The 23,061-nt window shown below is 59.2% G+C and overlaps 1 protein-coding gene across 2 annotated transcripts; it reads left to right on the top strand.

Moving 5' to 3' along the window:
• The first annotated feature begins 432 nt into the window (after positions 1–432).
• On the top strand, positions 433–22,965 carry CRB2 (crumbs cell polarity complex component 2). 2 transcript variants are annotated; one of them, XM_037008188.2, is made up of 13 exons: positions 433–577; positions 6,649–6,972; positions 9,307–9,502; positions 9,611–9,750; positions 10,159–10,344; positions 10,574–10,687; positions 13,338–14,210; positions 14,300–14,808; positions 15,387–15,552; positions 16,322–17,108; positions 17,958–18,074; positions 18,696–18,813; positions 20,601–22,965. In XM_037008188.2, exons 1-13 carry the CDS (start codon positions 481–483, stop codon positions 20,820–20,822), a joined length of 3,849 nt encoding a protein of 1,282 aa, XP_036864083.1. In that variant the 5' UTR covers positions 433–480; the 3' UTR covers positions 20,823–22,965. The 2 variants fall into 2 exon arrangements, with proteins under 2 accessions (XP_036864083.1, XP_036864082.2); XM_037008187.2 differs by lacking the exon at positions 20,601–22,965 and adding an exon at positions 18,999–20,588.
• The last annotated feature ends 96 nt before the right edge of the window (positions 22,966–23,061 follow it).

Here is a 23,061-nt window from a genome sequence, read left to right as displayed (position 1 = left end):
GGGGTCGGAGGCTGCTAGACCATCAGGCCTGGGCTCTGGAGGGAAGCCCGGGCTGAGAGGAGACGGGCGGGGTGAGGGGAGTCCAACAGGGAGGGACAGCCCCAGACTTGGAGTAGCTAGTAAAAACAGCCCCAACAGAACAGAAATTTCTCAGAGAAAGCTGAGGCAGGATGAGATGAGTGAGTGGGTGGCGGGGTTCAGGAGGGAGAGAGTGGTGGGCATGGAGACAAGGGCGCACCCACAGAGGCCCTGGGCCTGTCTGGAGGCCTGGGGTCTGGGGAGCCTGGGTGGTTCAGACCCCTTCCTGAGAATCTGTCCTGGAGGTGGAGCAGCCTGGGAAGGCCTGGGGTGGGGGAGGAGGCGGGGAGGGAGGGAGGGGCCGGGCCTCTGTCCACAGCATTAGTGCTGCTTGGAGGGAGAGGGGGGTGCAGAGCCAGCCAGCCCGCCTGTTCCCACAGCCGCTGAGCAGAGCACGCTGCCATGGCGCTGGCCAGGCCTGGGACCCCGGCCCCCAGCCCCCCCGCCTTTCTCCTGCTTCTGCCGCTGCTCTGGGCCCCTGCCCTCACCCTCCTGGCAGGTAAGTTGGGGCACAAGCTTTGGGGGGTCTAGGACAGGGTGTGTCCCCAGAACAGACACCCAGGCCATGGGGCCGTCCCTGTAGGTGCTGGGCCCAGCTGCAGGGCTGGGGCACAGGCCTGAGCTGTGGGGTGCACAGGGGTGCACTACCATGGGTCCTGGGACGCATGTGGAGGTGTGGGAGGCAGGCTTTCTGGGATTGTGGGCTTGCTGTGATTTCGGTAGTGGGGGTGCTGTGTATCTCGGAGGGCCAAGGTCGCGGCTGTAAGGAAGGGGTGCTGGGGCTGGGAAGGCCTGGGTTGGGCGCCCAAACTGCAGGTCAAGCGAGCCTCACCTCACCTCTGAGTCTGTTGTGCTGGGTCGCAGCGTGCAGTTGTGAGTCCTTTAAAGTTGTGAAGCAGGACAATTCACCCCAGATGAGCCAGGAGTTGAGCCTGAAACTTGCTGGGCGTGGTGGGCTGTGTCTTAGGGCGACTTGCGGGGTTTAAGTTGGCAGGTGGATTGACCTTGGTCTTTGCTCTCAACGTGGGGACATGGGGAGGGGGCAGCAGACCTGAGCCCCCGTGGACTGGGATGGGGAAGGGGCGTCTCCCTGCATCCCCTCCATCTCTGTGTTTGCCCTGCCTTAATGAGGGGTTGGGGGTGTTCTGGGGTCCCTGGGGTGGCCAGGCACTTGGGGACACATGAGTTCACCTGCTGCTCCCTTCTCAGACCAGCTGAAAGGGCTTCTGAAAACCAGACCCATTCACTAAATGGTTTATGCTTTTGTCCAAGTGGATTCACGCGTGCGTAGGGCCTGGAATTCTTCCTGGGGGGCCTGGGGGGACGCTTTGTCTTGGTCACTATAGCTACAGGGGCAGGCCTGGGAAGTGCCCCACCCCCGCTGCACGCTGCTCTGCTGGAGGAGGGAGCCAAGCAGGACAGGTGGCTTGGGCTCTGCTTTGGCTGGGGGATCCCCCACCTCCCCAGACTCCCAGGGTGTGGGGAGGCAGAGCCCCCCAGGCCCCTTCCTCTGTCCTCTCACGGGCCTGGCTCACACAGACTTTATCTCCCCCTCCTCTCCACAGGGTCCTTGGGGAGGAGGAGGACCCTGTTTGGCATGGAGGAGATGGAGGCTCAGGGGAGGAAGGGGGCTTATGAGTTGGTCCCCAAGCAAACCAGGGCTCCTGAGAGCACCTGGGGGCCTGCTCTCTGCACACGAGGGACATGAAATCCTGCTCTGTGGATCTGCCATCTGTTCCCCGCCCTGCAATGCACACACAGAAGACACAAATGCACACATGCACACACACGCACACGCATAGCCCCCACGCCTGCACACTGCTGTGGCATGCACAAGGGCACATGCCACAGGAACAGGTGTCCACAGGCATGTGCACCTGCACACACACCAACGTGCACGTGTCACGTGCCCAGTCATGCAAATAAATGTACATTCACGGTAATTTGAGGTAGAGGGAGCAGGAAGTGGGTGGATATTACAGGAGGAGCCAGACACTGAATCTCCTCCCTGGGTGTCCCTGAAAGCTGGTGTGGGGCACTGTGGGCAGGGCATTTCAGGATGCCAGCACCCCAGGCCTGACTGAGGGGAGAGGGTACTGTATCACTTGCAAAGCAAATTCCATCCCAGAGGGGTGGGAGTTCTGGAGGCCCCAAGCCCCTGGCTCTGCTGCCCACCCCTGCCAGGCCCTGAGCTGGGCCCCTGCATCCTGGGCCTGTTTTGCCACAAAGGCCTGGCTGGTTGCTATGGTGAGGACCAAGCATCCTGGAGCACAATGGGGCACGGGACTCTCAGCTCCCTCCTCCTGCAGCAAACCCAGGGAGCCTGGCTGACAAAGGGGCAGGAGTCCTATCTCAGTCCTGGCCCCTCCTCCAACCAGAGCTGGGAGAGGTCCTGCAGGACAGAGGCAGGGACGGGCAGGAAGCCACAGATGGGACCCAACACCCAACCCCAGGGGCTGTTGGATACTCAGTCCGCCCCAAGTGAAGATTCACTGATGGATGAATAAATAAATATAACCATCAGCTGCTATGCGGCAGGTGCTGTTGTTGCTAATTGACTAGCATGACTGAATGTAGGCTCACCAAGCCCTCTGAGGTTGGCTCTAAAACCCCCAGTTTACAGAGGAGGAAGCAAGGCCCAGAGAGGGTCCACAACTTGCCCAGAGTCACATAGCTAGTGTGTGACAGGGCCACACAGCCAATTTCACAGCCAATTACGGTGTTATTAGCCTATACAGAGTCACATTTCTTCTCTGCCTCTGTCTAAAGGGGACAAATCAGCTAACTCTGAGGGCAAGAATTTGATGAGAAAATGCAACTGAGGTTTGGCCAATTTCAAAGCAAATTTTAGATGGCAGTCCACTAATAGTTAAGCGAAATAGAAGTGGCCTGTTCAGGCAGCAGAAGCCCACCTGATCCATCTTAACCTCACGCTGGACATGCATCTGTGGCCCCAGAGCTCTGCGTGTTTGGAAACACTGGGATGGGCCAGTGCCAGACACAGGAGAGGCAGAAATCATGACAGCTATTGTTGCCATTACTGTTATCAAAACCATAAATGTTTACCTCTTTTTAACTTCAAGGGGTAAACATTTTTATGAGTATTCCAGACTTCTCTGCCTTGCTAGAGTAATTGAGCCCTTTCCTGAGAGCTCTGAGGCAGTGTCTGTAAGCCCCTCCTGTGTTGTGCTGTCCTGTTATTCAGTCTTCTCTTGGGGCCTAGTGATATTAGATGAATGGTTTTCCCCCTATGCTAGAAGCTCCCACATCTTATGAGATCTTGGGATTTTCTTTTTTGCTTGTCAAGACAGGAAATTTCCCCAAATCCACCCTCAGGAAACACTTCTCATCAGTTGCTGGCTGTTTTTTCACTAAGCCCATTATAAGTGTGTGTAAGGTAGGAGTTACTAGGCACTGAGTGAAGCCTGAGCACAGTGGGACTGCAAAAAGCCAGTGACAGACAGGGAGGATTGCCCCCTCTGCCCAGGCTGACTGACGCCAGGACTGCCATTCTTGTATAAGCCTTTAGAGGCTTTTTCCAGTGCCTGGGTGAAGCGGGGCTGGAATGCACTAAAATGACAGTATCTGGGTAGCAATTTAGAGTTTGCAAGGTGGAAATTTCACATGCTTTGGTAGATGTGGACCTTTCAGAAGTCTGGAGATGATTTGCTTAGTGTTTTGAGTTTGACCTCTGGCAAGTTTATAACCTCTCTGGGTTAAAAAAGAGAAGTTTCCTCAACAGCACTCCTTATTTGAATGAAATGTAATAATGCAATAATAGATGCAATATATGTAGCACCCTGGAGCATATAGTAGGTATTCAGTAAACAGCTGCTGTTATATTATAATCTGTTCTTTCCATAGAGGGAATTCTCTTCCTGGTGTTGGGTTCTGGGCCTTCCTGCGGAAGGGTGACAGGTCGAAGGGGAGGGGCGCGTGTCAGTTAATCCGTCCCCTGCCAGGTCGTCCTGGGCAGCCTGAGAGGTCAGAAGGGATTTGTAAAGATAAGCACAGGCCCCTCATTGCCCTGGCAACAGGCCACGCCCCCTGCCCACCGCCCTCACCTCTCTGCCTCTGAGCCCTGGGCTAGCCTGGCTTCCCGGGCTTGGTCTTGGAGGCAGATGACCCCCAGCACAGTGATTCCCAGGCCTTAATGTGCAAAGGAGTCTCCGGAAAGCATGCTGCGATGCAGATTCTTGGGCCCCAGCCCCTAAGGTTCTGAATCTCTAGGTCTGGAGTGGGGCCCCGGAGAGTACAGGCCGGGGCAGTTCTGGAAACCTGGGGTGGAGGCTCTGGAGCAGACCTAGGTTTGGCTTCCAGCCCCTCGCGGGCTGTAGGATTGGGAAGTTGCTTCATCTCTGAGCCTCACTCTCCTCAGCTGTAAAAAAGGAATAATAGTACCATCCACCCCTGAGGTAAATACAAAGGTTGACTGGGAATACTCTAGAAGGGTGGCTGTCCCTTTTGGCTCTGTTGCAGGCCTCCCCCCTCTCCCTGCCTGGCTCTGACCAGAGGAACTCTCCTCCTGGGTGGCAGGGCTCTGTCTCCTGGGGCACCGTCATTTACCGTCCTGGCGCACCTGCTCCCGTGGGGCAGAAGCACCTTGCCCACTCCCCACAGGTGCTGTCTCCCCAGCCTGGTCCCATCTGCTCTGAAATGGGAGGCTTTGAAATGGGGCAAAGCTCCGGATTGGGCCGGGGCTCCCTTGGGCCACACAGATGAGGGGGGGTGCCCGGCTGGCATTAAATGAATGGCCTGCTGGGACAGGACTGGCAGCCAGGGCTCCTGCAGCGGGAGGCTCACTGGTGCCAGGCTTCACTCATGTCACCTCCGAGACTCCTCACAACACCCTACAGACGGACTGTCTGACCCTCAACCCTGTGTCCTTTCCTGAGGACACTTGGTCCACTCCTACCCCATCAGGCTGTCTAACCCTGGGGGACCTGGCTCTTCCTGTCAGCCACAGCGATGGGGAAAAAGACAAACCAGCACCCGTGAACCCCTCTGAGAGGCTCAGACACTCCCTGCCATCACCCTTATGACCAGGACTGGGAGAGAGGGCTGGGGATGGGGGCCCTGAGTGCGAAGGGGAACTGTGGGCAGAGAGGGTCTGTGGCCCTAGACACTGAGGGGTCATCTCGGCGTGACAGTGTTTCGGACCCTCTGCCTCCTTGTAGCGTTTCCAGCCCGGGGTCAGCAAAGAGCAGCCCCCCTACCCCTGCAGCCGCACTAGGTGCTTCTGGTGCTTGAGGGTGGGCTGACAGCCAGTTCTTCCCCTAAGGTCCAGTGCTTGTCCCCCTCATCCTGCTTGGCCCTGGCTGGGAGTGGTGGGGGTCGGCTAGCAGACAGCCCTGCCTGGTGGAATGTGGATGACGCTCTAGAGGCTGCGTGCCTTATCTGGGGGTCTACACCAGGGTGGGGGAGGGGAGGTGCAGGACCTGAAGCTGTTCCGGGGCCTGGTTAGTGTCTGGTTGACAACCGGGGTGGGGGAGGGGCACCTCTTGGAGCTCCAGGTGGGGCCCACCCCCTGCTTGTGGCACCCCCGGTCCCTATCATTACTGAGAACTACAAGTGGGTGCTTGACTGCAGGACCTGAGGCCTGAATCCTCCCTCGCTCTATGCAGCACGTACTAGTATTATCCCCTTTCTAGGGCAGATGAGATTCAGCAGGTGAGGTCCCAGAGCTAGCGACAGGGCTGGGATCTGAACTGCAGAGCCTGGCTCTTACCCCAGCATTACCTCACAGACTCCCAGGAAGGGAGGGAGGCTGCCTCTCGGCCGCTGGGTGTTTACAGTCAGTAGGTGACCCTCTAACGAGGAGCTCAGTGTGCTGGAGGCCCCAGCCAGGTGTTTGGTCAGCAGGTCTTACTGCCAGGCCAGTGTGCAGACATTTGCTGACCGCGGATACAGTGAGCCCCAGGGATCCCCTGAGACGCTCCCAGGCTGGTGCAGCAGGACTGGGAGGAGGGGCAGAGGGGCCCAGCCCAGGTCCTGCCTTTGAAGTCCTCCATCTCTAGTTTCATGCTGGGATGGAGTTACCAGACCCCCAGCAGGAGAGGTGGAGGGGACGGCGGCAGGAGTCCCCTACTGGGAGGAGGGGGAGACCCAGAGGAGACCCTCTTTTGGAGGGGCCGAAACCTGTGGACAGACCTTGCTGGCTGTCCCACCCGTAGGTGCTCTGAGACCTGGGACACAAGTCTTCACTTTCTCTCATGAGCCTTGATTTGCTCTCTCCTAAAATGGGCACGACACAGTGCCTGCCTCACAGGGTGCCGCAGAGGTTGGGTGAGACTGGAGTGAGAAGCCCTGCTTGCTAATCCTGCCCGTGGAACCAGGCATCTGGGTCCTATTTCTCTGCTATGGAGGTGCTCCTGAAACCATACCCAGTCCCAGGTGTAGATGTGTGTGGCCTGTTGGGACCTGGCTTGCAGAGCTTCTGGCCCTCCCTCCATCCTCCTGAGCACAGCAGTCCCATGCTTCCCGGCTAGCGTCTGGAGTGGGCCTGCGTGTGGAAGGGGAATGTGCTGGTAGCCCCTGCCTTCCTGCCCAGCTGGTTTCCTCTCTCTACAGGACCGGTGCCTTTGGAGACCCAGAGTGCCTGTGCCTCGGATCCGTGCTCTCCAGAAACTGAGTGCCAGGCCTTGGAGAATGGTGGCTATACCTGTGGGCCCACAGAGTCCCGGGGCTGTGACACCCAGCCATGCCACCATGGTGCTCTGTGTGTGCCCCAGGGTCCAGATCCCCACAGCTTCCGCTGCTACTGCGTACCGGGGTTCCAGGGTCCACGCTGTGAGCTGGACATCAATGAGTGTGCATCGCGGCCCTGCCACCACGGCGCCACCTGCCACAACCTGGCCGATCGCTATGAGTGCCAGTGCCCACTCGGCTATGCAGGTAATGGCCAGCTGCCCAGGGATGAGGTCGGCAGTGTGCATCCCGTCAGTGGCTCAGAGTGCAAACTCAAGAATTCGACTTTGACTTGGTATAGAGGCACCCCAGGCATCCTGGAAGCTCTAGGCTCTGTCTGTTCTGGTCTTGCTGCAGCATGGGTACTCCTCAGGCTGACCCGGCAGCTCTGGATGAGGGTATGAATGTGTGAGCACTAACATGGTGCCTGGCACAGAACAGACACTGGATAAATGTTATTTCAATCCCTTCTAGAGTTCAGTTTGGTGCTGGGGGTGGAGACACCCTCAGGCATCTCTGGTGGGACAAACACAGATATGCCTGCTTTGGCTTTAATGAGGACACATCTAGAGAGTATTTTTCACATCTGCTCACTACAGACCCATGCTAAGGCTGTAGTGTAGACACCATCTGACTCATGTGATGGTTCCAGAGTATGAACACCTCATTATGGTTCAGGCTGTAATGTGGACCCCAGCCCTCTGCTCTGGGTAGCTCCCAAAGTTCTAGCTAGAGACACTGGTGGTCTAATTCAAACTGAAACGTGGACATTGCTGTCCCAAGGGGAATAATGCATATTCAAGTGCTCGGAAAAGAGCTGGCACTGAGTAAATGATAGTTCCCTCCTCCAGAGTATGGCCTGTCCCAGGCCCAGCCATGCTGTAAAGCAAGAGCATCCTGGAGTGACTGCTTAGAAGCTGGGAGGGAGGTGCAGCTGGGCACAGGTCTGGGAGCAAGGCAAGGTCTAGGGTAGCTGGGAGTTTGCAGTATAGACACTCTTGCTTCTATGTCAACCCTGAATTCAGACAACTCTGCTCTGAGGGCAGATGGCAGTTTAAGGTCACCTCAGAGCAAGGGGTATAGCCTGGGAGGGCTGAGTTCCAGGGGAAAAATAGTGACTAGAAGAGTTAGATCTCCGCACACAGATTAAAGTGGACTTTGAAAACGGGTTCCTAGCATCTTTCTCATCATTTGAGTGTCCCAGTGTCTGGACATATTAGTTGTGCCTGCATGAGTGAGGTCACGGAAAGGGCCTCCGTGTCTGCCAGTGTCTGTGGGTCTGGGCTCCCTGAATGCATTTGTGTGAATTGCATGTGTGCGCATGCCAGCAGGCATGTGTGCGCCCAGCTGTGTGGTGATCAGACGCTTTGGGTAGCACTTTCTGGGTGTGAGTGGAAGTGCTGTGACTCATTTCTCTCCCTCTCCTTTTGCTCCGGGGGAGGTTGGGATTCCAGGCCGCCTGGGCCTGGCTCCCCCTGGCACAGAGGTGGGAGTAGGGCTGGTGGGAGGAGTGAGGGTCACAGGAAGGAGGGGCTAAGTTTTGTGCTCACTGAGCTGGGAAAGGGGGAAGGTTCCAGCTGCAGCCAGCTGGGCCCCTGCCCTCCAAGAACCAGTTCCCCTTAGGGGCAGGGGCAGAGCCTCTGGAGTCTACATGGGCGTGTGGGCTTCACGATGAACCTGGCCAGCACACCTCCAGCTCCCCTTCATTTCCACACCCTCTGCTGCTGAGGCCCACTGCTGGCTGGGTTTTGCCAAGGACTGAGGAGATTCCTCAGTGCTCTGGACTTTTCAGTTTTAAAAGCAAAGATGGTACAGGAAGAACCAGGAGGAGCCAATTATTCCAGCCTCTCTGGCTAGGGTAGGTCCATCCTCTCTGGGGTCCCTCCCTACACCCTCTTCGAAGCCAGCAGGGTGAGCCTTTTACAGTGTAGATAGGAACCCTGTAAATCAGCTGCTGAGAACTTTTAGGATAAGCCCAGATTGTGTTACCAGGCCCCCAAGGCCCTGACTTCCCTACCCCTGCCTCACCTCTCTCCCCTTTGCTCCCGACCTTCCATGTGCCCTTTGCCCTTGGGCTTGACCAGTTTTCTCCCTGGAGAAACCTACAGTCTCTGGAATCCACTTGCTCACACAGTCCCATCCCATCAAGCCACTGCCGCCTTATCCTTCAAAAGGCTCTTCTTCCAAGAAGCCTTCCCTAACTTCAATTCCCCAGGCCGAGGCTGGCTCTTGCTTTCACAGCATCCAGGATGCTCCTGTTGTTAAGGTTGTCAAAATTAAAAATATTGGCCGAATTCCTGTTTCCTGGGCTGGCTAGACTGCTGTGAGCCCAGGGGGCCGGGGCCGGGTCTTTTTTCTACCCCATTGCCATTGCTGGTGCGAGAAATACCTGCTCTGGACCAACGGACCAGTGAACTCCCTTGGGATCTTCACGTTCCGCACCTTCTGACTGTCCGGAGGTGGTTTCGGGTGGGCCTACTCGGCCCCTCTCGCCCTCCCTCCGGCATCCACCACGCTGTCTGTGTCCCCGGCCCTGTCCAGGCGTGACCTGCGAGGCGGAGGTGGACGAGTGTGCCTCGGCACCCTGCCTGCACGGGGGTTCGTGCCTGGACGGCGTGGGCTCCTACCGCTGCGTTTGCGCACTGGGCTACGGGGGCGCCCGCTGCCAGCTGGACGTGGACGAGTGCCAGAGCCAACCGTGCGCGCACGGGGGCGTGTGCCACGACATGGTCAACGGGTGAGCGGGAGGGGGCGCGGCGGGCCCGGAAAGTTGGGGGGCGCGGTGGAGGCCGGGGTGTTGTGGAGCCGGGCGCGCGCTTAGCGCGGGCCGCGCGCCCTGTTCCAGGTTCTGGTGCGACTGCGCGGACACGGGCTACGAGGGTGCACGCTGCGAGCAGGAGGTGCTGGAGTGCGCGTCGGCTCCCTGCGCGCATAACGCGTCCTGCAGCGAGGGCCTGGGGAGCTTCCGCTGTCTCTGCTGGCCAGGTGTGTGTGCGCACGCGCCCCCGCGCCCAGGCTCGCGCCCCTTGCGTGGAAGCGAGCGCTGTGTGCACGTGACCGCAACTGCTTTGAGCCTCAGTTTCGTAATCTGCAAAATAAGGCTAATCGAAGCACCTGATCTTAGGGTCGTTGCAGGAGAATAAAGGTGTTATGTCCAAGAAGCCCTGGCGCAGGGCCTGGCATGTGTAAAGGGCTCAGCAGTACCAGTAATAATAGTAACATGATACTGATGTTGATGCAGGCTGCCATTCCTGGCCCCTCAGTGCATCCCTTCCTCATTATTGGCGGCCATATGAGCTGTCAACCCAGCCTGGCCCTGGGCTGGCCTGGCAGCAGTGGAGGGGTGCTGCCTGGTGACCACAAGACCTGATGGCTACATGTATGTTCCCCTAGGCTACAGCGGCGAGCGGTGCGAGGTGGACGAGGACGAGTGTGCAGCAGTCCCCTGCCAGCATGGGGGCCAGTGCCTGCAGCGCTCTGACCCTGCCCTCTACGGGGGTGTTCAGGCCCCTTTCCCTGGCACCTTCAGCTTCCGCCATGCTGCTGGCTTCCTATGCCGCTGCCCTCCGGGCTTTGAGGGTAAGTCCCCTTACCAGCTCCAGGGAAGCAGGTTCACCTGCGTCCAGATGCACCTATGGAGGGATGTTGGGGCTGTGCTCAAGGCCCGGCCCTGCAGTGGATCTTGTGCCACCCTGCCCGAGTCAGCATCTGTCTCTGAGCCTCAGTCTCCCTAGCTGTAAAATGGGCCCTTCCAGTTCTAGTCTGGCTCTGAGGGCACCAGTGGGAACCAGAGCTGGACCTCTTGCAGGGGAAGACTGTGGCGTGGACGTGGACGAGTGTACCTCATGGCCATGCCTCAACGGAGGCCGCTGCCAAGACCTGCCCAATGGCTTCCAGTGCCACTGTCCTGATGGCTACACAGGTGCCGGAGGCGGGGTGGGCACCGGGATACGGCAAGGTCAGACTTGGTGGGCCTGAGGCAGGAAGGTTCCTCTGGCTGACGTGTGGAAGCTGGCATGATGGGCGACAAGGAGATCAGGGAGGAGGTGGGTGCAGTGGCCCAGGTGACAGCTCAGAGGAGCTGAGCTGGGACCTGGGCTTTGGAGGTGGGACTGGAGAAAACTAGTTGGTTGAGGAATATTTAGGAAGGGCACTCTATAGGTTCTGGGCATCACTCCAGGTCTGAGTGGAGGTGTCAGGGATGCTGAGTCTCTGCCCTGAGTGACAGTGGGTGGAGGACAGTGAGTTCAGCATTGTCCACACTGAGTCTGAGTCTATGGAGCACCCACAGGAAGGAGCCAGATCGGGGCTGGTGGTCAGGGGTCTGAGGCCTAGGAAAGGGGCCTGGGCTGGAGCCGGAGACTGGGGGTCAGGAGTGTAATCTTGGCAGCTGGGCCGATGGGAGGCCAAGGAGGTCAGGGAGAATGTGTGGAGTGATGGGCAAAGAGAACCCTAGACACCCAATATCCCAGGGCGGGGTAGAGGCCTGGGGGCCTGCAGAGGTGGGACAGAGGTAGGGTTAAGGACACAGGAGGTAGGGCAGGGGCACTGCAAAGAGAAGGATGAGCTAGACTTTTGGGGACCTGGGGCTTGTTGGGCAGGAGTTGGTACAGCAGGTGCACAGATACACAGACACCCTTCCACACAGCCGTTGGTGAACCAAGGAACTCCTCACACTCATGAGTGCCCCTGCCCCTCTGGAACGCCAGCAGCACGTCCCCCACACTGCCTGCATTCCTGCTCAGGCACGTGGCCTCCTCTCCCTGGCAGGGCTCTTGGGTACCTGACTGCCCCACCTGGGGGAAGGAGCTGGTGTCACCACCCTCCCTCTCATTTCCACCTGCCCAAAGATGCTGGGGCTTAGCATCCCCACCCCTGGGTGGCCGACACTTCTGGGTGCCCCGAAAGCCCACCTTCTACAGAGAATGCCCGAGTCCTGCCCCACTACCTGGTCCTGTGGGCGCCTGGCATGCAGTGGATGCCACAGCATGCGCTGCCTTGGAAAGGCCACCTCTATGTTTTGTTTCCTCCTCCCCACAGCCCTGTGAAGTAGGGGTTCTATACCCCCACCTTACAGATGCAGCAGTGGAGGCTTTACAGAAGAGGTGTCATCCCCCACGGTGACGCCCAGCTCCTCCCCAGGCTGAGCTCAGCTGATGGGTGACAGAGAGGTCAGATCTCTGAGGTCAGGGGCCAGGAGGGGGAACCTTGGCTGCAGGGCTGAGCTCCTTGCTGCCATCCACCCCCATCCTCTCCTTGGGTCATGCTGGGTGTGGGGGAGGCCAGTGCCTGGCATTCCTGAGCTGGCTCTGAAGCACACGCTGGTCTGGGCAGGGTTCTGCTCCCCAGCCGTGGCACCCGCCCACCACTTTCAGCTGTCTGTGGGGAAATGCAATGGGGTTGTGGGCTCTGTGGACCTTCCTGGGGGGCCTGTTGCTGCTGGCAGGTATGCAGGGCTGGGGCTTCGAGCAGGGGGAGGGGTGGGGGTGGCTGTCCCCAGAAGGAGTCTGTGGTGTTTGTGGGCTGACTGGGGCCAGGATTCAAAGTGGCTTCTCTGGGCCCTGGCTACTCCCGTTGGGATATGGAGGTGAGGCTGGCCTCAGCTGTTTGTGGAGGCTCTGGCTGAGCTGGGCTGGGCGGTGGCCTCTTGAACCAAGTGGGGCCAGAGCCCCTGATGTAGGAGCTCCCGCAGGGGAGGCTGAGGTGGCCCCTTCACAGCCAGAATAGAGGCCCAGGGCAGAGCCAAGGGTTAGGGCCTGGGGGCTACTCTGCTGCCACAGATGCATACAGCCGTCCCCACTCCCTCCTCTGTTTTGTCACTCTGTCCACAAAAGCCATGCCAGGCCCTTTGCTGGGCACCAAGGACATATTCAAGCCCTTCAAGGAGATCTCAGCTGAGTAAATACTTTCAAAACAGGGTTCTGGGGAGCTGTGCCTGAGAGTAGGAGTTGTGAATCACACAGGAGCTTGGGGTTGGGAGTTTGGGTTTTGCAGTTGGAGTTAGAGTTTGAAGGGCAGGGTAAGGGAGGATGAGGCATTCCAAGCAGAGGGAACAGTAAACACAGCCCCAGAGGCAGGACTTCCCAGCAAATGATTGGAGGAACAGGAGTTCAAGGTTCGTGGGGGGGCAGGGTTGAGAACTGATTGTCTAGCAGTGGCCAGCCCATGAGAGCCAGTGACTGGACTTTAAGCAGCAGAGGAACCTGGCAAGGTATTGCTTTAGAAATAGATCTCTGGTTACTAGTGGAGATGGGGGGGAGGGGCTTCTGAAGGCAGGCAGACTAGAGAATGCTAGACTGTGGCCCTGAAAGCTGGAGAGGCAGGAGGGGTGGGGTGGGGGAAAGGGAGGGGTTGGTGCCACGCGGCACAGAGACTCACCAGACACTGTAAAGGAAGGGGTGTTTTGGATTCCAGTCTCCAGAGACTTCATGGGACCGTGAGAAATCCTTTGGGAATTGGGACTTGCTTTTGTGGACAGGACTGAGGTCCTTGTCCCAAGAGGCATGTAAGCTTTGGGTTGAGCCTGGGTTTCTGGCTTTGGGTTCTGAGCCTTGGCTTGTTCTCTCCTGAAGGCCTGGCATGTCAGGAAAACGTGGATGAATGCCTGTCGGAGCCCTGCCTCCATGGTGGGACCTGCAATGACACTGTGGCGGGCTACATCTGCCGGTGCCCTGAGGCCTGGGGTGGGCATGACTGTTCTGTGCAGCTCACTGGCTGCCAGGCCCACACTTGCCCACTGGCTGCCACCTGCATCCCCACCTTTGAGTCTGGGGTCCACAGTTATGCATGTCACTGCCCACCCGGAATGCATGGACCTTTTTGTGGACAGAATACCACCTTCTTTGTGGGGGCTGGGAGCCCTGTGCAGGCGTTGGTGCCAGCTGGTGGCCCCCTGGGTCTGGCACTGAGGTTTCGCACCACACTACCTGCTGGGACCCTGGCCACTCGCACTGATACCCAGGACAGCTTGGAGCTGGCATTGGTGGGGGCCATGCTTCAGGCTACACTCTGGAGGCATGGCAACACAGTGCTCGTCCTGAGGCTGCCAGGCATGGCCCTAAATGATGGCCACTGGCACCGAGTGGAAGTGATGCTGCACCTATGGGTCCTGGAGCTGCGGCTCTGGCATGAGGACTGCCCTGCCTGGCTCTGTGTGGCCTCCAGTCCTGTGGCCCCAGCTCCTACGGCTTCTGTGGCCCCGATGCCTGCCGGGTTCTGCTCCACCCAGCTGGGTGGCACGGCCTTTGCAGGCTGCCTCCAGGATGTGCATGTAGATGGGCACCTCCTGCTGCCTGAGGATCTTGGCAAGAATGTTCTCCTGGGCTGTGAGCGCCATGAGCAATGTCAGCCTTCACCTTGTGCCCACGGAGGGGCCTGCCTGGACCTATGGACTCACTTCCACTGTGACTGCCCCCGGCCCTATAGTGGTCCCACATGTGCTGACGGTGAGGAATGAGCCAGGTGAGCCCTAGGTCAGGGCCTGGGCCTTGCCCCAGCCTACAAGCCTCACACGCAGCACACTCTCTCCCTGCAGAGGTTCCTGCTGCCACCTTTGGCTTGGGGGGCACCCTGAGCTCTGCCTCCTTCCTGCTCAACCAGTTACCAGGCCCCAACCTCACTGTGTCCTTCCTCCTCCGCACTCGGGAACCTGCTGGCCTGCTGCTCCAACTTGCCAATGACTCAGTAGCTGGCCTGACAGTGTTCCTGAGTGAAGGCCAGATCCAGGCTGAGGTGCTGGGCAGTCCTGCTCTGATGCTCCCTGGACGATGGGATGATGGGCTCCGCCACCTGGTGACGCTCAGCTTTGGGCCTGACCAGCTTCAGGACTTGGGGCAGCAGGTGCACGTGGGTGGAAGGCTTCTCCCTGCTGATGCCCAGCCCTGGGGTGGGCCCTTCCGAGGCTGCCTCCAGGACCTGCGGCTCAATGGCCTCCACCTCCCCTTCTTTCCACTGCCACTGGGGAACTTGAGCCAGTCCAGTGAGCTGGGCAGCAGGCAGTCCTGGAACCTCACTGTGGGCTGTGTCTCTGAGGACATGTGCAGTGTGAGTGCCTGGGAAAAGGGATGGGTCTTCCCCTAGGGTCTACCCTGCATCACTGGGGGTTAGCAATGTCATCCTGCTGGTGAGGAAAGTGCCAGGAGGTGGAGTGCCCTGCCGAGGTCCCACTGCTAGAAAGTGGCAAAGCAGTATTCACATTCATCTCCTCTCTGCTCCACCTGCTCTTTACCTTCTGGTGGTCCCCATACCTCCCCCCCTAGTTCTGGTCTGAGATAGACACCCTGACCTAGGTGGAGGGCTGTCTGAACCTTTCTGCAGGAGCTGCTTAGGGGACAGGGACACCCTTGGGTTTATGAACAAAGAACCAGCCCTGGAATTAGAATATCCTGGGTGTGAATTCTGGCTCCTCTTATTTACTGGCTGGGGACTCAGGCCTAAGTGGCTTTCCTCTCTGAACCTCAATTTCCTCATCTGTAAAATGAGGATAAATGACTTCCTATTTGTTGGTGAGGAGGTAATGTATCTGTAGTAGGTGGCTCAGTGAAGAACCACTGCAGTGATGGTTATTGTGGGATGATGCTAGCCCCAGGCCTGTGCCAGTCCCTGCCCTGATTCTCCTGCAGCCTGACCCCTGTCTCAATGGTGGAACTTGCCTCGTCACCTGGAATGACTTCTACTGTACCTGCCCTGCCAACTTCACGGGACCCACGTGTGCACAGCAGCTGTGGTGTCCTGGCCAGCCCTGCCTTCCACCTGCCACCTGTGAGGAGGTTCCTGATGGCTTTGTCTGTGAGTGTGTGCCCTTGGCAGCCCACATGCTGGGTCCTGGACACTCAAGCTCTGTTAGGTGCCACCCGCATGCATCCCCAGGGCCCATAGACAGTGGACCAGAATGCCAACAGCCCCAGCCCAGTGTAGTTGGGCCTTTGCATCCAGAGAGACAGGCTTTCTGGAGGAAGAGAGCATATATGTGAGGTTTTCAAGGGCAAGGAAGACTCTTAGAGGCATAGGGACGAGCATTTCAGGGAAGGGGCAATAGCATGTGCAAAGGCCTTGAGGTTTTAAGAACTGAAACATAAGCATAGGTGAAACATAAAACGAGGGTGGAGAAGTTGCTAGGAGCCTTGAATGTCAGGCCAAGCGGCTCAGAACTTTTTCCAAAGGACAGTGAGGAAGCATCTAAGAGTTTTAAGCAGGAGAAGGACATGATCAGCATTTTAAAAAGATGACTGTGCTGAGGAGTAAGCTCAGAGACAAGATGGGGCGACTTCACTGAGGAGGGGTGGGGCAAATTTGTTGAGGATTTATTATTGCCTATTAGGCCCTGGAGGGTAGGGTCTACACAGCACAGCCCGGAGCTGGTTCTCTGAAGGTAGGGCATTATAACGGGTAGAAGTCATGGTTGCAGGGCTGGGGCTCCTGGGATTAGGACTTAGGTGGGTGTGTGTCTCCTACCTGAGAAGGGCTGGAGGTGTAGGGGCCGCAGATGGTGTCACCCGCGGGCTTGTGCAGTGGGTGGGTGCCGGTAGGCCACTCCCTAATGCTCTTCTTCCCGCAGGTGTGGCTGAAGCCACGTTCCGAGAGGGTCCCCCGGCCGCCTTCAGCGGGCACAACGCGTCGGCCGGGCGCTCGGTCAGCGACCTCTCGCTGGCCTTCCGCACGCGCGACCCCGAGTCCGGGCTGCTGCGCGCCGTCGCGGGCGTACAAGCTGCGGTCTGGCTGGCCGTGCACAACGGCTCGCTGACAGCCGGCGTGCGCAGCGGCCGCGGCCAGCCAGGGGCAGTGCTGCCGGCGTCCGGGCCGCATGTAGCCGACGGCGCTTGGCACCGCGTGCGCCTGGCCATGGAGCGCCCGGAGGCCGGCACATCGCGTTGGCTGCTGTGGCTGGACGGCGCGGCAGCGCCCGTGGCCCTGCGCGGCCTGGCCGGAGACTTGGGCTTCCTGTGCGGCCCCAGCGCCGCGCGGGTGCTGCTGGCCGAGAACTTCACAGGCTGCCTGGGCCGCGTGGCGCTCGGCGGCCTCCCGCTGCCCCTGGCGCGCCCACGGCCCGGCGCAGCCCCTGGCTCCAGAGAGCACTTCTTGGCCTGGCCCGGGACCCCGGCCCCGCGCCCAGGCTGCCACGGCGCGCCCGTGTGTGTCCCCTCGCCCTGCTTGCACGGAGGCGCCTGCCGCGATCTCTTTAACGCCTTCGCCTGCGCCTGCGGTCCGGGCTGGGAAGGCCCACTCTGCGAGGCCCGTGCCGACCCGTGCCGCTCGGCGCCCTGCGCCCGTGGCCGCTGCCACGGACGCCCTGACGGCCGCTTCGAGTGCCGCTGCCCGCCTGGCTTCGCGGGCCCGCGCTGCAGGTGTGGACGGCCGGGGCGGCCTGGGCTCTCCGGGCCCTGTGGGCTACAGGGGGCAGGGGTGGGAGCCACGGCACCGAGGGGCCAACCAGGAGGGAGGCCCCCTGGGGCGCTGGGTGGGGCACCGAAGTCCAGAGCCGGCTGCGGACGCCCGGGTCTAAGGGCCAGCCACTTCCCTCCTCTGAGCCCATGTTCCCTCATCTGTGAATGGAAATGCCAGTCCCTACTAGAGTCGCTAGATAAAATACAGGGCAGCCAGATAAATTTGAAGTTGAGATCAACACCACTGTGGTCTGGGTGTGGGAGGAAGGGGGAGCCAAGAGCTGGTCTCAGAAGAAAACCTGGAGGCTTTCCCGCCCAGCCGCTCAGGGTGGACATTCACTCCCATTAGTCCCATGAGGGTGGCAGGGCCGAATGAGATGGTCCGGTCGTGATGCCTCCCCTATTAGACTGCCCCCTCCCTGTGGGGCCAAGCATGTGGAGGGTTGTCTGAGGCCTGACTCCCGCCCGGCTCTCCCTACAAGGAATGTCAGGCCCTTGTTTTATGTTTAGGAGCAAGATTTTGCTCTGCAGAGTCCTTAAATTTCATCAGCTTCTCAAGAGAATTCTGAGCCCGGAAAGGTTCCTGGCCAGGGTCTGGAGGCTGTACACCAGTTGGGGCTGCAGCCACGGTGACAGCCTTGAGTGCCCTCCCTTCCACCTCAGACACCACTTCCATGACTGGCGTCAGGAGTAGGAGGTGGGCCCTGAATTCCTAGCAGCAAACAGAGGCTCTGGTGGCCTGAGTGCTGGGAGATGGGCCAGGTCCCAGGTGTCCTGCCCCCCCGTGCAGCCTCGGTGCTTTCTCCCCAGGTTGCCTGTCCTGCCAGAGGAATGCAGCCTGAACCTCACCTGCCTCAACGGCAGCCCATGTGAGCAGGGGCCCTTGGGGGCCAACTGCAGCTGCCCAGAGGTCTATGCAGGCCAGAGGTGGGTCTGGGCCACAGAAGTGGGCCGGTGGTGTGAAGGGCTGGGTAGGGTGGCCCCTGGGTCCCCTCCAGTCAGGGGTGGTGCAGTGGGGTGTGAACCCTTGTTCACCTCAGTCCTCACTGTCATCTCGGTGCCAGACAGTCCCCTCTGTCACTTGAGTTCTTCCTTCTGGGGCTTCCAAGACAAGGAAGGTCTCTGTTACGCAGACACCTGCAGGGAATAAGTTGCCTGGAGGTCTTTCTTAGAGCCCGATCTCAGCCCACCTGTGTCAGAAATGCCTGGGGCAACTGTAATGGTGTAGGTTCCCGGCCCACTCCAGACATACGGGGTCAGCATTCCCGGGCAGCTGCCTTTACATAGGCTCCCCTGTGCTTCTGATGGAGTGAACATCATCTTATAAATGCTGGGGCGAAGGGTGCTGGTGGGGGGTGGAGACTACATTCAGTTTTTGTTACCTGGCAGGGCCTGCCAGGTGGGGACAGTGGATGGGGTCAGTGGATGGACGAGCTTTGGCACCTGTGTGTTGGGGGTGGGAGGGTGGTTTGAGTAGGTAAAGCAGCTGGGGAAACGAGAGCTGCGTTGTCCGAGTAGCTTTCTCAGCCCCACCCATCTGCCTCCCAGGTGTCAGATGCCCTGTGGTGCCAACCCCTGCTTGAACGGGGGCACCTGCCGCACAGCTGGGGGTGCGTATGAATGCATCTGCAGTGCAAGGTTCTCAGGCCAGTTCTGCGAAGTGGTGGTGAGTGATGCTTGATGGCAAGGGGGTGGGGTGCCCTGCTCCAGACTTCAGTGAGAAGTCTGGGGGGTATGCATACAGCACCTGTGGAGCTGTTCCGGGAACACCCACCCTGGTGTGGGGAGTCGCTGGGAAGGCAGACTCAGGTCCTTTCCATGCCCCCTGCTCAGGAGGTGTTTTCCTTCTAGGGAGAGCCTGTGGGTCCCCCACCACCTCTCTGGGGGCCGGCAGTGAAGCAGTTGTGCCCTACCAAGTCTGATCTGGGACCTGGAATTCTGGGATTTAGGCTGGTGAATACAAGAGCCTGTAATCTCCAGTGGTTTCTGGGCCAAGATACTAGAGCAGGAGATCTGGAGAGCCCCAGGTTCTGGGCCAGAGCAAGCGTGGCCGCTGGGAAGGCAGCTCGTGACCCTGGGAGGCTCAGCAGAGGAGGGGCCCAAACAGATGGGGGCCAGCAGGCAGCTGAAGTTGGAACCTCCCTCTGGGCTCCTCCCCACTGAGGCTCGGAGCAGGCCCTGCAAGGCTCAGTGGGCACTGAGCCTACAGTGGATGCTGGTGGGAGGGATGCAGGTAGGGAAGCCCGGGGAGGAGCCTTGATCTCCACAGGCTTCTGGCAGCTGGGCTCATAAACCGGCAAATCCCTTCTGCTTCTGGGGAATGTTTCCTTTCAAGTTGAACTTTACAGCCTCCGGCTTCCCCCTCACCCAGTCCCAGGGCAGAGTCGAGGGAGGAATCGGTTTTATAGCTCTCCCATAAGTGCCCGAGGGCTGGAGCCTGGTGAGGGCCTGCTCAAGGCAGGGACAGCCTTTAGTACCATCTCCCAGGCTGGGTGCTGGACTTGGGACCCAGGTCACAGTGGGGTGAGAGGCCTCTCTTGGGACAGAGGGAGGGCCATGAGTCTGAGACCCTGGAATTCTGTGACTTGGGGGCTTTGAGATTCCAGGGCTGTAGAATCTTTGATGGGAGCACTCTGGGAGTCTCCCAAAGCCCGGTCTGGGTCTTCTGACGGGGTAGGCCCTCGTGGGTTCCGAGCTTGCCGGCCTGCCCTTGTGCCTGCCTGCACAGCCCGCCTGGCTGGGGAGCCTCTCCTGCTACCTGAGATGGCTCCCACTTTCAGGGGTTAAGCTTGGTCTCCACAAACACTTTCAAGATCAGACCACCCTCTGGGATGGGGAAGGATCAGTTGGATGAGTTTCTCATGGGGAGTGGCAGGCTGAGCAGCGAGGCTGGGTGGTAAGGCTGGGCATTGGGGCCCACTTTGGCGAGGAAAGAGTGAGCCTCTGGCTGGAACTGGAGGCTGAGGGATGGGCTGTGGGCGTGGCATGGTGTTGGGGACAGAGCTGGTCCTGGCTTGCCACCCACTGGTCAGTCATGTGTCTGGGGGAATCTGGCAAAGCGTCTGTTTTCTCATCTACTACTTACTGTGCGCCTACCACGCAGACACTGCTCTGGGTGCTCCGGGATAGACAGGTAAATAAAATAAACCAAAGATCCCCATTCTCATGGAAGTGAGGGGGTATCCTCTCTTCCACTCATCAGGTCATTGTAGGATTGCGTGAAATCCCATGGGCAGTGCTTAGCTCATATTAGGTGTCCAGTAAATGTGTTTCCTCTCCCTCTAGCCAGACCCCCTCACTGTACAGGAATTCCCTCAGAGTGGCTCTCTGGCACCCGCCTGCATTCCTGGGGAAGCCTGCTCCTGGCTAATTTTCTCCGAGCAAGCCCTCCTCTCCCCCTTGCCCCTCTCTGGCCGGCCTGGGCCTGAGGCCTCATTACTGCATCTCTTGCAGAAGGGCCTGACGCTGCCGCCATTCCCGCTGCTGGAGGTGGCAGTGCCTGCAGCCTGCGCCTGCCTCCTTCTCCTCCTCCTGGGCCTCCTCTCAGGGATCCTGGCAGCCAGAAAGCGCCGCCAGTCAGAGGGCACCTACAGCCCGAGCCAGCAGGAGGTAGCCGGAGCCCGGCTGGAGATGGACAGTGTTCTCAAGGTGCCGCCTGAGGAGCGACTCATCTAGGCCTGCCTGGCTGCCGACTCCGGCACCCACAAGTCCTAAGCAATTTCTTCGTGGAGACCCAAGGAGGCCACTTCAGGAGCCTGCAGGGAAGTGGCTAACCTCTTCTAGGCCTGGGGAGCTGTTGCAGGGCCCAGGATACCCGCTGGAGAAGTGTCCGCTTTGCTGGCAGTCCCTACCTCTTCCCCACCGTGGACTGAGGAAAGGGGGAGGAGCACAACTCAGGGAAGCAGAAAGGGGCCCGGTGAAGCTGTGGACATCTCCACTGGACCTGCAGGGTCTTTCTTGGGCAGGTGTACAGCTATGCAGGAGGGCTACACATGGGTGCACAGGTGTGTGTGTGTGTGTGTGTGTGTCTGCTGACCTGCAGATCCCTGTGTGTGTGTTCTGGATGGGGCACATATGTCCATGCCTTTGCTGTGTGTACGTGTGATTGTCATGGGTGCAATCGATCCCATGGAAGGGTGGCTGGGCTGTGAGGACAACATTTACAGCCCTGGGACAGAGGCAGCTTAAGGTCACGTTCTCCAAGTCAGGCCAGGGCTTGCCCAAGACCACTGCCCCAGCTCCTGCCTCTCCTCCCCTGGCAGGCTGCTCTGCCCTGGAGGCAGCTGGAAAATGGGGGTGAGGGAGCATCTGCCAGAGGCCATGTGGACTCCTGGCCCCCAGAACAACTGCTCCTTCGGGCAGATCCATCTCTGCCCTGTGCCAGAGCCAGGCACCCGGGACAGATCCCAACAGGCAGACTGGCAGGAGCAGAGTGCAGGCTGCCTCCAGCTGCTCCACATTGCGGTGGGGGACGAATGGGCTCTGGGCAGCCTCCCTCCTCTGAGCCTGTTTGCAGAATGGGAGGGGTAGCCCCTGCCTACCCCACAGGGCTGCGGTGAGGAGGGTGGGGTAAGCACTCCAGGACTGGCTGAGGCTCGGTCTGCCATGAAGGGCTGTCTGGGCATCCTGTCAGGTGTCATGAAGGTTGGCTTCCCTGGCCAGAGCTGAGGCCAAGAGTGGGGGCGGTAAGCCTAGAGGGCAACAGGATGCAGGACAACCCTCCCACCCCCGACCCCGACGCTCCCGAGCACCTCTGGTTCTCCAGCGCCAGTGCGCTCCTCTCGTAGCTGCCTGGTGAGGCCACTCCTTCACCTACAGACCAGTTCGCCTCTCTATATGGCTGTGCTCTTGGGGGGATTTGGGAAGAGGACTCACAGGAAGTCCTTGGAGATGTTTGCTGAGCTCAGCAAATGTTGGCACCTGCAGAGACACAGATGGTAGGGGAAGAATTTGCTGCTTTGCTTCCAGCCCCTTACCAGGCAATGCCGTCACACAGGATCTCTGATCCCAGAGGGGCACCCCCTGAGGGCCTGGCTTCCTCCCAGCCTCACAGAGTCCCCTTTTGTCCTTCCTGTGTTCCAAGCCAGCACCTCCTGTTCCAATGCCAGCAGGCCTCTTTCTGCTCATAGACTGGAGGTTAGCTTTGCCCAGTAGCTTCCAGAGGTACAGGAGTCAAATCTTGAGATGGAGCCATGGGGTGATGAGGGGGCAGGGGGTTGAGGTGGGGTTCAGCTGAGGCCAGGACAGTAGGTTAAGGGGCTTGGTCCTCATCCTGTAGGAAGTGGGGTCACCTTTCCTCCTGACTCCTGGGAGAGTGGGGAATGAAACACCTGGTACCAGCAATTCAGCCTCAGCTGGCGCCTTGGTTCATTTATTAAGTCAGGGATCTGGCAAACCTGTGCTCTGACAGAGTCCTAAGAGGACGTTTTATGTGGAACCCCAATACATGAAAGCCGGGCTGCTCTTTTCTTGGAGCCCTATACTGCTTCTAAGGGTTCTAGGGACCTGTCATTTCAAGGGCAGCCCAGGGAGGGGGACGTGGCCAGATGGTGGGCCACAGGGGAGGGACTTACTCTGGTGCCTGGTCCTGGTCTCCCAACACAAACATCCAACAGACATGCAGTTTCCAAGGCTCTGTACTTGGTATTGAGAGATCTGTAGGGGTCAGTTACCAGGTGTCCCCTTGAACTCATTCTTCCCTGGAGCTGGGTGCCCTCAACACCACTGGTGACTCAGCAGGCCTGTGACCAGTCCACATCCATGCCCTGCTTGGGAGGTGAAGGAGCTGAGCTGGGTGCAGAGATGTGAGTGGGAACAGGCTTGGGAGTGGGCCAGGGGCCAAGTTGTTCCCTGACTGCTCTGAACCCTGGCCTCTACCTCTACAGAAGCGGAGGAAGATGGCTGAGGCCTCCCT

Source organism: Manis javanica, chromosome 2 (genome assembly GCF_040802235.1).
Source record: "Manis javanica isolate MJ-LG chromosome 2, MJ_LKY, whole genome shotgun sequence".
In the NCBI taxonomy this organism is placed as follows: Eukaryota; Metazoa; Chordata; class Mammalia; order Pholidota; family Manidae; genus Manis; species Manis javanica.
This window is presented reverse-complemented; position numbering and strand designations above follow the sequence as displayed.

What these genes read in the sequence shown, in the direction of transcription:
- CRB2 (XM_037008187.2), top strand. Translation starts at nt 481, where the DNA reads ATGGCGCTGGCCAGGCCTGGGACCCCGGCCCCCAGCCCCCCCGCCTTT. An exon ending in TGCCACGACATGGTCAACGG is followed by an intron (nt 9,503 to 9,610) that starts GTGAGCGGGAGG and finishes GCCCTGTTCCAG; the next exon opens with GTTCTGGTGCGACTGCGCGG. An exon ending in GGTTCCTGATGGCTTTGTCT is followed by an intron (nt 15,553 to 16,321) that starts GTGAGTGTGTGC and finishes TTCTTCCCGCAG; the next exon opens with GTGTGGCTGAAGCCACGTTC.